Source organism: Arachis hypogaea, chromosome 14 (genome assembly GCF_003086295.3).
Source record: "Arachis hypogaea cultivar Tifrunner chromosome 14, arahy.Tifrunner.gnm2.J5K5, whole genome shotgun sequence".
Classification (NCBI taxonomy): Eukaryota; Viridiplantae; Streptophyta; class Magnoliopsida; order Fabales; family Fabaceae; genus Arachis; species Arachis hypogaea.
This window is the reverse complement of record NC_092049.1, coordinates 65,314,198-65,331,138: the sequence shown is the minus strand read 5'-3', so window position 1 is coordinate 65,331,138 and position 16,941 is coordinate 65,314,198. Positions and strand designations below refer to the sequence as shown.

At 38.9% G+C, this 16,941-nt stretch overlaps 1 protein-coding gene and 1 long non-coding RNA gene across 3 annotated transcripts; both read right to left on the bottom strand.

Annotated features, from left to right (window-relative positions):
* Positions 1-9,117: 9,117 nt before the first annotated feature.
* Positions 9,118-11,012, bottom strand: LOC112742076 (uncharacterized). Of its 2 annotated transcripts, none has more exons than XR_003171841.3 (3): positions 10,128-11,012; positions 9,459-9,515; positions 9,118-9,377 (listed from the first exon to the last, which is right to left on the bottom strand). It is a non-coding gene; the product is annotated as an uncharacterized lncRNA (long non-coding RNA). The 2 variants fall into 2 exon arrangements; XR_003171842.3 differs by having other exon boundaries at positions 9,459-9,512.
* A 6-nt stretch (positions 11,013-11,018) lies between these two features.
* On the bottom strand, positions 11,019-13,793 carry LOC112742077 (uncharacterized). Its single transcript, XM_072215802.1, has 5 exons — positions 13,552-13,793; positions 13,111-13,437; positions 12,189-12,290; positions 11,876-11,998; positions 11,019-11,138 (listed from the first exon to the last, which is right to left on the bottom strand). Exons 3-5 carry the CDS (start codon positions 12,267-12,269, stop codon positions 11,019-11,021), a joined length of 324 nt encoding a protein of 107 aa, XP_072071903.1. The 5' UTR covers positions 12,270-12,290; positions 13,111-13,437; positions 13,552-13,793.
* Between the last annotated feature and the right edge of the window lie 3,148 nt (positions 13,794-16,941).

Genomic DNA, 16,941 nt, shown 5'->3' with positions numbered 1-16,941 from the left:
CTTTCCCTTCCTTCTTTTAGAGCTCGAAGATGCCATGAATGAGGGTTAATGTGTGAAGTTGGCAATGGTGTGGAGACTTTTGGTTGTTTAGGGTTGAGTGCAATGAAGGGAGTGAAGGGGAATCCGAAATGGAGAGGTGTGCAGAGTGGGGTACGGAACAAGGATCACTTATATAGAGAGGTTGTGAGTGAATGGAGGGTGTGGATTGATGGAGTGGTTGTTTGATGGACGGTTGGGGTTGTGCATGGAGAAAGGACAAGGATCATCACTTTATGATGGAGATTGCTGAGTCTTCAAGGGTCCCATCCTTTTCAATGTTGCATGGAAACATTTTCCAATGCCTTCCCTTTTTAAAAAAAGTGTGTAGTTTCTCCTCATGAAGTGGCCGAACCCTTCTCATTTAGTTGTCCAATCAATCTCCTTCAATGTTCCTCTCCTTTTCCCTATAAAATAAGAAAAATTAATGTCCTAAAAAGTATTTAAACTTTTCGGCTAGAATAATAAAAAGAAGAAAAGATTTTGTTTATTCATGAACTCCAACTAACTAACTAACTGTGTATCCTTATATGCACATTGGTGGCACCATGGGGTGACACCAAACTTAGTTTGGAGCACTGTGATGAAAAGTTCTGTTCAAAGCTCCAAGACTAGCATGCTCTCAGTTGCATTCATGCTTTCTTGGCACGCTTTGAACACCAAACTTGTTCTTCACTATATACTGCAATATAAGAATTTCACCAAGTGTTTGTCAAGTTTAGGTTGGAATTCATGAATATTGACTTATTCACTAGTAAAAGCTCATAAAACATGGGTTGCCTCCCATGAAGTGCTTCTTTAGCGTCACTAGCTTGACGTTTCTCCTTCATCAGGGAGGTTGATAATGCTTCAAGTCCTCCCTTCTTGCCTTAGACTTATATCCATTGGTTGTATCAATGATCTCTACATGTTCCAAGGAGAGAACTCTGTTAATAGTGAAGACCTTAGGTAACTGAGATGGTACAGTGGGAAGATTAGGGGGGATATCTGGGAAGTAAGCTGAGATCACTTTATCTCCTGGAGAGAAGTCTTCCGTAGGGATCTTCTTGTTCCTCCACCCCTTTGGTACCTTCTTCTTTGTCCCTTTTGATGTTGCCTTGCTCTTGGTGACTTCTTCTTCTAAGGGAATTTTGTTGTTGTCTTCACATGTCTCTAGTGGTTTAGGTTCCTCTAGCTTTTCCTTGAGTTGTGACAACTGCTTATTTCCATGTTCATCAACCAAGGGCTTTCCCAGATGGGCTGGTTGTGCTTCAGTGCTTGCTTCCTCTGTCAGCATCTCATTATGATCATTGCTTGGTTCTTTGTTTTCTTGGTCTGCTTCTTGTGAGAGTTTGAAGACATTAAAGCTGAGTCGTTCATCATGGATCCTCAATATTAGCTCCCCTCGCTCCACATCTATGAGTGCTCTGGCTGTAGCTAGGAATGGTCTTCCCAATATGATTGGGTGGGTGTGACTCTCTTTCATATCCAAGATGACAAAGTCTGTGGGAAGAAAGTATTTCCCAACCTTTAACAACACGTTTTTCACCACCCCTATTGCTTGTTTTTTGAGTTTTGTCAGCCAGCCTGATGACTACATCTGTGGGCAATATCTCATTGATCTGCAGCCTCTTCACCAGGGATAAGGGCATTAAGTTGATGCTTGCTCCCAAATCGCAGAGTGCTCTATCAAACATTGTTTCCCCTATGGCACAGGGGACATGAAAACTCACTGGATCTTTTCTTTTCGTAGGCAACTGTGGTTGAATGAGGGCACTGCACTCCTTGTTCATCACTATAGTTTGGCCTCCCTTGAGTGAGCTTTTCCTGGGAAGCAGCTCCTTCATATACTTGATGTATACAGGCATTTGTTGAATAGTCTTGATGAATAGTATGTTGACATGCAGAGATGCAAACAAATCTAGAAACCTTGAGTATATTCTCTTCTCCACAGCACCATTGAGCAGTTGGGAAAAAGGTGCATAGAGTCTCAGCAGCTCCTGTTGTGAGATTTTTGGTTCTTGATGATCTTTTTCCTTCTTCTCTACTGAGGTATCTTCAGGTTGTTCTGACAGTTTGCTTGGCTTGTCCTCAGTCTCCTTATCACTTATAGTGACCATCTTGCAATCTTCCCATCTTACTTTCTTTGTTTCACCTCTCAGATTCTTCTCTGTGTCACTTGGGAATCCATCTGTGGGTTTGGGAATTTGCTCAGAGAGATACCCCACTTGAGATTCCAACCTCTTGATTGTGTCTCCCTAGTTCTTGAAACTGGCTCGCACTTCCTCCTTGAACACCTTGTTGTCTTGAATCTCCTTGCCTATGCCTTCAAGTAGATTCTCAATCCTTTAGAGTCTGTCATCAAATGATTGTAGATCATGATTAGAAGTGGAAGGATGAGGTAAGTTATTTTGGTTTTGATGTGGATGTGGAGAAATGTTGTTATTAGGGTGTTGATATGGTCTAGATGTGAAGTGTTGGTGGCTTGCATTGTTGGGATTTGGGCATCTTTGATCAAGGCTTTGGTCTTGTTGATTTCCCCACCCAAAGTTTGGGTGATTCCTCCATCCAGGGTTGTAGGTCTTGGAGTATGGATCATGGTTTTGCCTATGTGAATTCCCAATGTAGTTGGCTTGTTCCTAACTACCCTCTGCTTCTTCATTCACTCCTTCTTGGGTTATTGATGAAGTGGCGATTGCTGCTACTTGGTTCCTCTCCATCTTCTTGGTGAGGTCAGCCAGCTGCTGGGTAATGAGCTTGTTTTGGGCCAGCAGAGCATCTACATTGTTTAGCTCCATTACTCCTCTTGTGTTCCCTCTTTCGGAAGCATAGAAGTAGTCATTCGCTGCTACAGTTTCAATGACATCTATGGCCTCCTCAATGGTCTTCTTCTTGTTCAAAGATCCCCCGGATGAATGGTCTACGGCCTTCTTTGACTCATAAGAGAGCCCTTCATAGAAATGGTGCAGCTGCACCCATTCATTGAACATATCTGGTGGGCACCTCCTTGTTAGGTCTTTAAACCTCTCCCATGCTTCATATAGAGTCTCACCATCTTGTTGCCTGAAATTTTGGACCTCAGCTCTCAGCCGATTGATTCGTTGAGGGGGGTAAAATCTTGCTAAGAATTTATTCACCACATCTTCCCAAGTTGTCAAGCTCTCCTTTGGGAAAGACTCCAGCCACTTGGCTGCCTTATCCTTGAGTGAGAATGGAAATAAGAGCAGTCTATAGGCGCCAGGATGAACACCATTAGACTTCACTATGTCACATATTCTCAGGAAGGTGGTTAGATGTTGATTGGGGTCTTCTTGGACACTTCCTCCGAACGAACAGTTGTTCTGAACAAGGGTGATGAGCTGTGGTTTTAGTTCAAAATTGTTGGTGTGGATGGTTGGCTTTTGAATGCTACTTCCACAGTTTCCTGGGTTTGGATTAATGTAAGAGCCTAAAACTCTTCTATCCTCCCCAGCATGATTTGCTCGTCCTCTTCCGCCATGGTTGTGAGCTTCTTCTTCATGATGGTTCTCCATGTTTTCTTCCATGTTTGGTTCAAAGTATTCCTCAAAGTGTTCCTCCTCTTCTTCAGCACCAACTACACGTTTTTCTCTTGCCTCCCTCCTTAGTCTAAGGAAGGTTCTCTCAGGTTCAGAATCAAAGGAAGTTGAAACCCCACTTCTTCTCCCTGTTATACAACCAACAAGTACAAGCAAAGAGAATAGCTGCAGAAAGTATATCTGTCAGAATTACTGTTAGTGTGAGTGATGTAATATATCAAACAGTTAGTGGGTTAGTGAAATGAATGGTAAATAACAAAGAAAAAGTAGGGGGAAGGGAAGAAATTAACTAGAACAGAAAGTAAATGACTCAAACAGAAAATTAAATCAAACAAAAATAAAATGCTCAATCTAGTTATCCTCCAATTTAATCATTGTTGATGCACAATCAATCCCCGGCAACGGCGCCATAAACTTTATGCACGGAAAACTTGTCTCATAACAAATTTCCTTCGGCAAGTGTACCGAATTTGTCGTCAAGTAAAAACTCACAATAGAGTGAGGTCGAATCCCACAAGGATTGATTGATCAAGCAACTTTAATTAGAGGAATGTTCTAGTTGAGTGAATCAGAATTTGAGTTGAGAATTGCAGAAATGAAAATGGCGGGAAAGTAAATGGCAGAAAAAGTAAATGCTAGAATTAAAGAACTGAAAGTAAATGACTGAAAGTAAATTGCATAATTGTAAATGGGAATGGGGGAATTGCTCATAAAAGTAAGTAACAGAAATTAAAGAGAATGGGTAAGATCAGAAATGGGGGGTTCATTGGGCTTAGGAGATGTTGCATTCTCCAGATCAATTTCATTTTTATCTCTTCCTCAATCAATGCACCCATTGATCTCCTTGGCAATCTTAAGTCATTGAATTACAATTTCTTGTAATTCAATCTCTTAAATCTTGTTCAATAGCCAATTCCTTGGTCAATTGCTCATGAGAAGAGTTGAAGTATGGTCACTGATTATACCACATGCATTTCCCAAATCAAGTGTTGAGAGGATTATAGTCACATATCCATCCAAACCCAATTTGGTCTAGCATGAGAAAGCATTTCTAGCATGATCTCTTCATTCCTCTTTCAAGGTTCAGAAGAGATCCAAGTAGGAATAGCTTCTTTTCCAAGATAACTACCCAATTGGATGAAGATCGAAAGCTTTCAAGTAAAATCAAGAGAAAAGATAGAAGAAGAATAATGAAAACTAGTATTGATCCATCAAATTACAACAGAGCTCCCTAACCCAATGAAAGGGGTTTAGTTGTTCATAGCTCTGGAAAATGAAAACAAAGATGGAGAATACATGATGATACTAGAAGTGCAGAGAAAGTAAATACAGAGAGTAGTTCTATGCCCAGAGGCTCCCTATAATTTCCAACTCCCAATTTAATTCAAAGCTACTCCTATATATACTACTCTTCTGTTCTTCTAGTTGGCTCTTCAAGTCTTGGGTATGGGCCTTTGGATCTTGAGTTTGAAGCAGTTCTCTTCTTCATTGGGCTTGGCTTTACTTGCAGAGAGAAAGTGTGAAGTGGGCAGAGACTTTAGCTCAGGACGTTATTGGCGTTAACGTTCAGTGAAAATATGAGTTCGAGAATGTTAGTGACATTCAACTTTTTCACTAACGTTCCTCACCCAAGTAAGAGCCACGTTAACCTCAAAGTTAGTGGCACAAACGTTGCCACTAACGTTGCCTCTTTGTCCTTCGTGCACGTTATTGGGACTCAACTTTTCCAACAACGTTGAGAAGCCTCCCCCTTCCCTACGTTAGACTCCACGTTAATTTAGTTAACGTGGCTCTTGTAACGTAAGCTTGCCAACCTTCGAGAACGTTAGTGACACTTAACATTGTCACTAACGTTCCAATGTGCCCCTTATCTCCCACGTTAGAGTCCACGTTAACTAGGTTAACGTGGCTTCTAACGTGGCTGTGCTAGCCATCTCCAACGTTAGTGACAATGTTGAATGTCACTAACGTTGGCTCATCATCCTTCTCCTCACGTTAACTTCCACGTTAACTAAGTTAACGTGGGAGTTAACGTGGCTCATTGTGGCTTGTGTTGGCTCCTTCCAACGTTAGTGACAATGTTTGGTGTCACTAACGTTTTCGACAACTTTTCTTCTTCACGTTAACTTCCATGTTAACTAGGTTAACGTGGGAGTTAACGTGGCTTCTTGGGGATAGTGTGTGTTCATCCCAACGTTAGTGACAATGTTTAGTGTCACTAAGGTTGTTGACCATCTAGTTTCTTCACGTTAGCTTCCATGTTAACTAGGTTAACGTGGGAGTTAACGTGGCTTCTTGTGACTTGGCCAACGTTAGTGAGAAAGTTGAATGACACTAACGTTGGCTTCCCCTTTTCTTCTTAACGTTAGAGGCCACGTTAACTAAGTTAACGTGGCAACTAACGTGGCCACTTATGAGCTTAGTCCAACGTTAGTGATAATGTTAAGTGTCACTAACGTTGGCTATATTTCTTTTCTTCCATGTTAGAGTTCACGTTAGCTTAGTTAACGTGACTCTTAACGTGGGCAATGATGGCTTCTAGAGCGTTATTGGCAATGACTTTTCTCATTAACTTTGCAAGTTACTCCCATTCCACGTTAGTGTCAACGTTAGTGTAACTAACGTTGCCACTAATGTGGTTCTTCTTTGCTTCCTTTGTCCTGAAATTAAGCAATAAAGTGCATCAAAGTTCTAGTCCAAGTCATGGGAAATGCAACATCCAATTTGTCATTAAATTCATGCAACATCCAATTTGTCATTAAATTCATGCAAAATCCTCATGAAATCATGTAAAGTGCACAATGTATGCTTGAATCAAGATGTAAGTGAATATCTACCCAAAACTAGCTTATTTCCTAAGTAAATGCATGAAACTACCCTAAAAACAGTAGAGAAAAGGTCAGTGAAACTGGCCAAAATGCCCTGGCATCAGAAGCATATGAAAATGCCAGAATATACAAGGAAAGAGCAAAAAGGTGGCATGACAAGAGGATCTCCCCAAGAACATTTGAACCAGGCCAAAGGGTGTTGCTATTCAACTCAAGACTGAAGATTTTCTTGGGAAGCTGAGATCTAGATGGACTGGTCCATACACCATTACCAAAGTATCCCCTCACGGCTATGTAGAGTTACTTGATGAAACTTCAAAACAGACCTTCACAGTCAATGGACATAGGGTGAAACTTTATCTTGGTGGCCCTTGGAGCAAGGAAGAAAGTGTGCACTTGTTAACATGAGCAGAGGAGCTGCAATGTCAAGCTAAGGACAATAAACAAGCGCTTCATGGGAGGCAACCCATGCACAGGAGTTTTCTTTTATTTTTATACTTTAGTAGTCAACAATGAGAGATTGCATCATATACAATTAAAAAAAAAAGGGGGGGTTGAATTAGCATGTAGTGTATGCAGGACACTAAGTTTTGTGTGGCTAACTTTGAAGCAAACGGTAAATTTTAACCTTATTATAACACTTAGTCACAAACTAAGTTTGGTGTCCTTACATACATAAATAATGCTAGAAAAAAGAGAAAGTATAGTTTTTTTTAGCATATGAAAGCAATCCTTTGATTTTAATTTTTGTTATAGTCAAGTTTATATTAGTATATCATCATAATTTGTTAGCATTAGTTAAGACACTTCAAGAATCTCAAGGTTTTGGAATTTTGTTGCAGGGAAATGAAAGAAAGAAGTGATGGGGAATCTTGGGAGAGAGGTCACGGATACACACACAAGGAAAAGGAAGTCACATGAGCCTTGAATTTTGTGCATTGGAAAGAATAACTCAACATGCATTAGCTAGAAGATTCATACTTCCTATAACACAATCAAACCATTAAGGCAATTCATCCACTTCTTAAAGAATACCGTGGCCCCCCCAACAAGAACATTTGCACTCACCTTGCCTTCACTCCTATATATAGACCACCGAACCACCTCCATTCCTCATCCCCTTCACAATCATTTTCAAGCCTTCATTCCTTACCTCATAAGCCTATTCTTCTAAGCACCTCTCACTTCCAATTCTTGTATGCCTAAGGATAAGTATTCCTCTAAGTTTGGTGTGGACAATTCGGCCATCTCACTTGGAATTCAATGGCCTCATCCTCAGGAGCTAAGAAAGGGAAAGGCAAGCAACCCATGCAAGAGGAGATCACATTTGATGAGAGAAGGTTCAAATCCAAAAACCATGAGCGCATCTTCTATTGGATGATAAGCAAAGACATTATTCCGGAGGTACCATTCAAGCTAAGAAAGGAGGAGTACCCTGAGATACAAAAAGTAATTGGAAAAAGGGGATGGGAGCTTCTCTGTAATCAACCTCAAGTTGTAAGCATGCCTCTCATTCATGAGTTCTATGCCAATGTCATAAAGAAAGCTGATGATGAAGAACCATATTTGAGCTATGTAAGAGGAGTGGTGGTCCACTTCAGACCAGACACCATCAATAGGGTGCTAATGATCAAGCCAAAACGGTTTAAGCAACCTAGCTATGAGGAGAGGGTTAAATATGACCAAAGATGTATGGATGTGCTAAGTGATCTATGCAAAGTAGGCACGGATTGGGTGTTGGATTCACAAGGACAACCACTCAAACTTAGAAGAGGTGACCTCATACCTCAAGCAAAAGGATGGCATGACATAGTGAGAAGATCATTAATCCCTACCTCAAACAATTCAGAGGTGACAATAAACAGAGCAATAATGATCCACTGCATAATGAAAGGAGGGGAGATCAATGTGGGAGAAATCATAGCTAAAAACATCATTGACACAGCTGAAAATGTCAAACAAGATAGTTGGCTAGGATATCCTAGCACCATCTTACGCCTATGTGAAGAAGCTGGGGTACCTCTTGAAGAGTTTGAAGAAACAGACATAGTGTCCGTACACTACAAGAAAACTAGGATTTTGCTACAGTTTTAAAGCGTAGCGAAAAGTTGAAAAAAGCGTAGCGATAGCTTTTCGCTACGCTTTTTGAGCTACCGGCACGCTTTTGAAAGGGTCACAACTGCTAGCGTACCGGTTGCTCTATCGCCACGCTTTTGGTGACCTATGGCCACGCTTTTTCTGTCGCCACGCTTTTATCTATTGCCACGATTTTAAGCATGGCTGTATGTGAAAGATATCGGTACGCTTTTAAAGCGTGCCAATAGCTAGAGATACGGCTACGCTTTTAAAGCGTGCCAACAGCAAGAGATATCGCTACGCTTTTAAAGCGTGCCAGTAGCAAAAGATATGGCTACGCTTTTAAAGCGTGCCAGTAACAAGAGCTATGGCTACGCTTTTAAAGCGTAGCTATTGATAATTGTTGTACAATATGTCTACGTTTTTAAAGCGTAGCTATAACTTTGTTCAGGTTCTATTGTTCTTTTTCTAATCTTTATAATAAAATCTTATAAAATTCATAGATAATTGTAAAATTTATACAATGACCATTAATTTTAAATCAACTAATCCAATCTTTATTAACTTGTCACCAAATATAGTGTGATTGATCACATGACATGCTCTAACAAAATACCAAAAATCAAAATCATTACAACTATTACATTATCTACTTGCTTTACATATTATTACATAAGAGAAAAAATTTTAGAATCAATAGGAAGTTACAAAAGAGACCACTAGTTTTTACTGAAACAAAAAAACACTACTAGTACCCAAGCTAACGAAGATTCTAAGCAAGCTACCATCCTAGAATTACATATTACTAATCCGGGAGCCATCATTTCAATCCACTTGGATCATATACCACATGCAATGCCATGCAGCTCTTGAGAAAACATGAGCCATCATTTCAATCTACCTGAAGAAAATAGATAATCTTCCGTCAAGTCTAGGAAAGTAAAGAGAAAGCCAATTGAATTGCTTATTACCGAAACTTTACCTGGTACAAGGAGGAGCAGTGCTGCTCAAATCACAACCTCCAATTTTGTATGTCCTTCTTGCAAGCACAACAACCAAAAGTATGTAAGAACATGATTGTGAGTATATGCATCTTCAAAAGCTTTTCGTTAAGCTATGCTTTTCTTCTATTTAATTTTCTCTATTTACAACATTGATTCAGTTGTAAACTGTACATAAAAAATAAAAAAAAGAATAAAAAAAGAAGTGAAATAAAGTAAGAAAATTAAAAAGAACCTCTGAGTAATTATTTATCAAACAACTAATATACTATTGGATATATGACTCCACAGTCTGCAGTTTACCATTACCAATAATGTCAAACAAATAAATAATGCACACCTATATCAACTAGGGCACAAACATGGAAATGTGTGTTTAACCTGAAAGCAGCAAATTGTTCGTAGCTCCCACCCCCACCAGATAAACTCCTTTTTAATCATCAATCAAAAGCATGGATATAAACACTAGAATAGTTATGTATAACTTATTTCAATTAACTCTAGAATTCGTTCATATCTTCTCACTTACTGCACTCAAGAGTAGTTCTCTCTCCACAAATCATATCTTAGGGAGAATAATACACAAATGTATGAAGCTGCCAACACTTATTTTAATTTTAAATTTAAGAAAATAAAAGACATGTACTTACAGTGAGAACTGGACCAATTGTCAAGTCCTCTAGCTTTTTTCTCTCAGCAATACCTTTTAATTTGGATACCAAGGAAGTCGAAGCCCAGTTCTAAGCACAGTAAGTAACTGAAAAATCTCCAGAGCTGGTTGTGAAATCTCCACAGCATAACCTTTCAGAAAGTTGAGGATCAAGTGCTGGTTGTGAAATCTCCAGCCCTTCACTTTTAATGATAGATATATAACTGAAAAATCAATTGAGAATCATTAAGATTTTGTAACATTATAGGAGTGCCCATTTAAAAAAAATAAAACAGAAGTAATCTCCACCAATTTTGTTTTTAATTAAACAATCTAAGAGCATCAAACTATATTTTTTCTAATTTTCAGAAATCAGAGATGGTATTCAACATTCTTATCTGGGTGGAACTCTTAAACTCCAAGGTCCTCATCCCAAAGGAAAATGTCCTCATCCTAAAATAAAAATCTGGGTGTAAGGAAACATAATACACATCTAAGACAATAAATAACAATTCCTAAAATAGAATCCACAAATTAGGTGGCTAAAATTTCTAAACTGCATTCACTAGGCCTTGTGGACCTTTTCCACATATGCCTGCAACGAAAAGCACAGGAATTGTAAGACAATCTAGAAAGGCTAATTGTAAGCAATTACTCATTTTTCATCAATTCTGAGACAACCCAACTTTGACAAGAGAGAATATCTAAAAGCACAATAGCAGATGTAGATTAAGAAACTAACATAAAGAAAAACACCACGGCTTGAACCATGTCCTCCCAGAAGGTTCCTCCATTTGAGGGAAGAGAAAGAAAAACTCGTGTTCTTGCATAAGAGCACAGCACCATTGTTGCTCAACTTCGCCAGCCTCAGAACTCTCGGGAAATCCTGAAATTATATATATATATATATATATATATATGAATGCAATGCAAACAGTTTATAAAGGATAATAACAAGTAGAAGAAAAACACAAACGAGGGTATGAACAGCACTGGAGATGGCAGATGAACCCTGAAAATAGAAGACGATGAACTTTGTCAAACATCAACTTTTAAAGGCCCCTGTTTTGAAGGGATAATATAAGATATTGAATTTGCTAATGTTAATATATGATTGGATAACAGTGTTACACCCTTTTATATTATTAGTGTACCAAAATCCAAAAAGCAAAAGTAAATATCTCCTAAAAAATATCAGGTTAGGAATTTGATAATCCATGGGACAAGTAAAACCTCATCTTAACTATATTAAACAATAATGCGCTTTGATAAAACATAAAAGCTATTCAGGCCTCTTAGTTAGCCATTGTTGTCCTTTTTATGACATGATTAAGGGTTTCTGGTACTATATGTCAAAATTCATCATTTCCATGTATTAACTTTATGGCTTGCTTCTCAGTATTGATAGCAAATGGCTTAACTAATTGAACATAAAACACAAACAAATGGATTCTAAATTATTCAATTTACACTGGGACGGTAGATTTCAACACTAAAACACTGGAAAGTTTTAGCAAGAGGCTGTTGAGAAACTATTTTTTTTCCTGCCTTGTTTTTATCTGACTAATGATTTTCATGCCTATAAACACGGAATGGAGAACTATATTTGCAATGGCCAGAAAGAAATTGAAAAGAAAACTGTGCTCCCTAGAATACAATTGTGTCTTCAATGTGCATGTCTTATTATTATATACCTGAATGTGTATATTCAGAAATTACGAGTAATTCATTAATGAAAAAAATACATACTGAAAACTTTGACAAAGTAGCTTGAGCAGCCACGTCTGCAGCTTTGTTCTGATAAAAAAATTGGGAGGAAGAAAGAGATTTAGCATTTGAGAACTTCTTTCTTGCTTCGTCAAATTCTTGAATCTGATAAAGGACAGGCACCAAAACAGAATATGAATCAACATGACATAAATCCATCAAAGAAGAAGCTTAGATACATATTTTACAGATGAAGCTATAGTTAAAGAAGTCAGCTGAGACAATAGTTAAATAAAGTCAACACATATTTGGATATATAACAACGCGATTTGCAGATTGGATCTTAATTAATTACCTGCATTGCGTTAACAATAAGGCCTGAGAGAATGAAAAGAGTGCCTGTAGGAAGAATAAAAACTGCTGCTAGGAACGCCATGTCCTTTTTTTTTTTCTCAACCTACCTCCAAATGCAATACACATTTAAACAACCTCTATTCCATCAAGTCACATACCACTCGCTACACTAATTTCATAACAAGGCAGTCAACCAAAACCATCATACATAGCACGAAATGTTGCTTTAATTTCATAACAGGGCAATCAACCAAAACCAAAACCAAACACCTTGCATTCGACTCAACATCTTATTCAATGTGACTTTCTTCTAGGTCTGTTTTACTTCAACAATATTATTTAACATTATTTTTTAACTAATAGAACTGATAATGAATACATTACCAGCAGGGACGAAGGCGGAGGGACGAAGGTGGAGGGACGAAGGGATTAAACATTATTGACAAAGGAACAAATAGTATTAAGAGTAAGAGAAAAAAATTTACATAAATTAGGTCCATGAAAATTTCTTCCCCCTATTTTAATCTGCACACATACATAATCTCCAAACTGCTATCAGATTTATATCTTCATATTCATGTTAACTATAGAAATACAAAGGCTCACCCTCTCGAAATTATATTTGAGGTCCCCAAAAACCTAGCAAGCATCGAATAACAGCTAAAATACATCGAATAACTGCTAAAATTATCACGCATTTTCAACATACCCAATTTCCAGTGCGGTGCATTCTTCATAAATTAAAGTTAAAACTAGCAAGCATGAATCAGAAATTGCTAGTCTCAACCAATAGAATTCTCTTCGTTTCACATTTTCTCACCAATATTACACACTAAATTATCAACCAATTCAGGAAAAAAATCACGAACAGAAACTACAAAATAGATAAATAAATGAAGGGATAAATAACAAAAATCAGTTACCTTCTCTTTTCTTCTTCGTCTTTTTTGAGATTGTGATGGTTCGCAACAACACTGGGACTGCGCGATTTAGGAGGAGGAGGAGAGGGCGATGAAGTGCTTCTGCTTCTGTGCCTTGTGCGGCGCCTCGGCGGTGACCGCGATCTGCTTCTGCAGCGCCTGTGGCTAAGGGAATTTCACAGAAAAATTGCTCTTTTTCCCAAACCCAATTATGAACTCGAAGTTCTGAAACGTTCCGAACCTGAACCTGTTCCCAACAGATTCCGAATTAAGAACCCGCAAATCGTTCAAATCCCACTTCTGCTTCAACGAGATTGCCTTCAATACATCCTGATTTCAACGAATTAGGTAATTAAAAGTAAAAAATAAATGAAAAGAAAGGGGGGGGAGGGAGTGAGAGGGGGTAAGGTGAAATAGGAAAAGAAATAAAAGAAGAGGACTTACAAAGAAGCAAGAAGCATGAAGGGAGCAGCGCGGAAGGGGTTAGGGGGTTAGGGTTTTGCAGTGACGTAAGGGAGCAGCGGCAAAGGGGAGCATCTACGGCGAGTGAGGGCGAGGCACAATGAAGGAGGAGGAGTTAGGGCAGTGAGTGTCTCGTCGCGTTGGGACTTTTGATGGAGGAGTTAGGGCAGAGCACGAACAAGAAGGGGTTAGGGGCTTAGGGCAGCGCACAATGAACCTCTTTCTCTAAGTGAACTGAGTCTTTAAACGAAGAAGGGGGTTTTTAATTTATCCCCACCTTTTTTTTCCAAGGGAACCTTTTGGCCACGCTTTTAAAGCGTGCCAAAAGGCTTCTAGGAAACGGCTACGCTTTTCGAACGCCGCAATAACAAAACTCTGGTGCTACGCTTTAAAAGCGTGGCGGTTTCTCTCTATGGCTACACTTTTTAAGTGTGGCAAATAAAAGCGTGGCCAAATCTCGCATCAATTGCCACTCTCATAAAAGCGTGGCCATTGACACCTTTCGCCACGCTTTTGAAGCGTAGCAAAAAAAAAACGTGGCCAAATGTTTATTTTATCGCTACCCTCATAAAAGCGTGGCCATAGACCACTTTTGGCTACGCTTTTAAAGCGTAGCAAAAAAAAGCGTGGCCATAGGCTTTTTTTCTTGTAGTGGTAGGGAAGCCCATCACCAAGAAGAGATTGGAGTACGTCACCACAATCCAATTGGAAAGGCAACCTCTAGCAAAAAGAAAGAAAAGGAAAGGAGAGAGACAAGAGGAAGAGCATGAAGAAATGGAAGAATCAAGTGCCTTAAACATGAATCAACTCCAAACCGCTTTGGATGGAATCTCTGGGTAATATGCACAAATTCAAAGAAGCCAAGAGGAACAAGCTCAACAACAAAGGGACCTTTGGCAAGCAATGAATCAGCAAAGAGAAGTTCAAGTTCAATGGATGAGTCAGCAAAGTGAATATCAAACACACATGATGGAACGACAACAAGAACAATATGACAAGATGTATGAAATCATCAACAACTCTGCTGCTGAACATGAAAGATCCATGGGGAAAGTAATACAAGAACAAGCTCAACTAAGGAAAGAACAAGCTCAGCAAAGGGATCTCCTCCTTAGGATGGAAAGAATGCAAGACGCCTTGCAAAGAGACTACAATGAGAACAGAATGTTCAAAGAAGCTAGACATAGAGACAGGATTGATTATGATATATCCACCCAAGAAAAATTCAGCTACATTTGTGGAACGCTCCCAGTGCTCAACCCACAAATCCAAAAATTCAATGAAGCACACAAGGTATTAGAAGAACAGGAAATTGCAAGGGTGCAATTTAATGCTCAAAGGCTAAAGGATAGGATGATAAGCTCAGGGATATGGAAGAAAATAGAGGAGGACCCAACAACAAAACAACAAGGAGAAGTAAGAAGAAAGAAGAAAGAAGATCCAAAGGGCAAAGGAAAACAAGGAGAATCAAGCAAAGGAAAGGAACCCAAAACTTAAAGGTGGTGAAGTTCTTTTAGTATTTTAATAAATAAAGAAGATGTATGTCTGAAACATGATATACCTTCTAGGAGTCTTTTATGCACTTTAATGTCTATAATATACATTTTCATGTTTACATCATGTATCCGCATATGCTTGGAATGTTTGCTTGCTTTAAGCCCTATTGCTAGATAATGGAATAAAAGATGCAGTTGAGCAAAAACAGAGAGAAATCTAGCCTAGAGAAAATAAAGTTGTCCTACAAAAGTGTCAATATACATGCTTTCATTGAGAATGAATCAAGGCTCAAGGAATCAAAAGGATGCTTGCTTACACAAGGCTAGTTAGTTGAAAGCTACAAGACCCAAGAAGTTAGAAATATTGAATAAAGAAAACAGAAAACACAAAATGAAAAGCTAGGCATCAATGACAAAATTTGGATATGTGTCTGTGGTGATTGATGTTAAGGGACATACTTGAGCTAGTAAATCCGAGGGGTGCTTCATCACCCGGTAACTTGGGTTAACTAACTCGGGATTATCGATTGAAAACTCACTTTCAAGAGTAGCTCTATGACAGAACATTTAGCAACCCAAAAAGGTGCTGGACACCACTATCCAAATAAACTCTTAAAGTTATATGCCTGTGATTGAATGTGTTAAGGAGAGAGGCTTGAGTTAGTAAATCTTTAAGAGTGTTTCAACACTTAACAACTTAAACCAACTGGTTTGGGATTGTTGATTGAAAGCTTATTCTAAAGAGCCGCCTTAAGACAAGATTTTTAGCTCAATTGAAAGAAAAAAAAAAGAAAAAAAAAAGAAGAAGAAGAAAAGAAAAAGAAAAAGAGAAAGAGGTCTAGTGAAGCTAACTAGTTTAATAGTGAAGGAAGCATTTCACTAAAGATGTCGAAGAAGCCTTGATCATTTGCATTGAACAAAGGATTGCACAAATGAGGAGAATAATCTTTGTTAAAAGAAATGCCTCTCTGTTAAGATAGTTAATTCTTGCATCTTAAATTCTGTTATCCAATCCTCTTATCTCTTGCTTGAGGACAAGCAACATTTTAAGTTTGGTGTTTTGATGCATTCTCATATTTGCTATTTTAACTAGCTATTTTAGGTGGTTTTAGATTAATTTCATTTATTATTACTAGAATAAACAAGCAATTTTGTGAGTTTTCTCTACATGCATTCATAAACCAAGAACTAGGTGAAATTTGGCATACTTCATGCAAATGAATTAAGAGGTTTATAAATACGTTGATTTAAATAATGTCCTTGAAATTCATTGCATAAGATAGCAAAACTTTGAGGAAGATTCTTTGATTTATGTTAGGTGATGAAGAAAGAAGATGATGGAGCAGGAATTAGAGCAAAAAGGGTTGAAGATGCATCAATCTTGACAAGGAAACAGAGCAAGGAGAGAAGCTTGAAACAGAGCCACAAGATGAGGATCGAGGGCATTGCCAGGCAGGGAATGAACTGGCATGTTCCCTAGCAACGCCAATAATAACGCCAAGGTGAAAATTGTTAGCAAGAGGAGCTCACTAGCAAGTTGTTGGTGGCGTGTTCCTTAGCAACTCCAGCAACAACGCTGGCCACTCCAAGGCATCCTTGGGGAAAGCTCGAGCACGTTGCCATGGAGGGAATGAACTGGCGTGTTCCCTGGCAACTCCAGCAACAACGCCAGCTTCAGAAATGCCAAGCCAAGGAAGGTCGAGCACGTTGCCAAGGCAAGGAGGAGAAGGCGTGTTTCTTAGCAACGCCAGCAACAACGCTGGCCACCTCAAGGCATCCTTGGAGAGGCTCGAACACGTTTCCAAGGAGATAATGAACCAGTGTTTGTGGCAATAACGCCAGCAACAATGCTGGCCCCTGTAAGGTGGCTATGGAA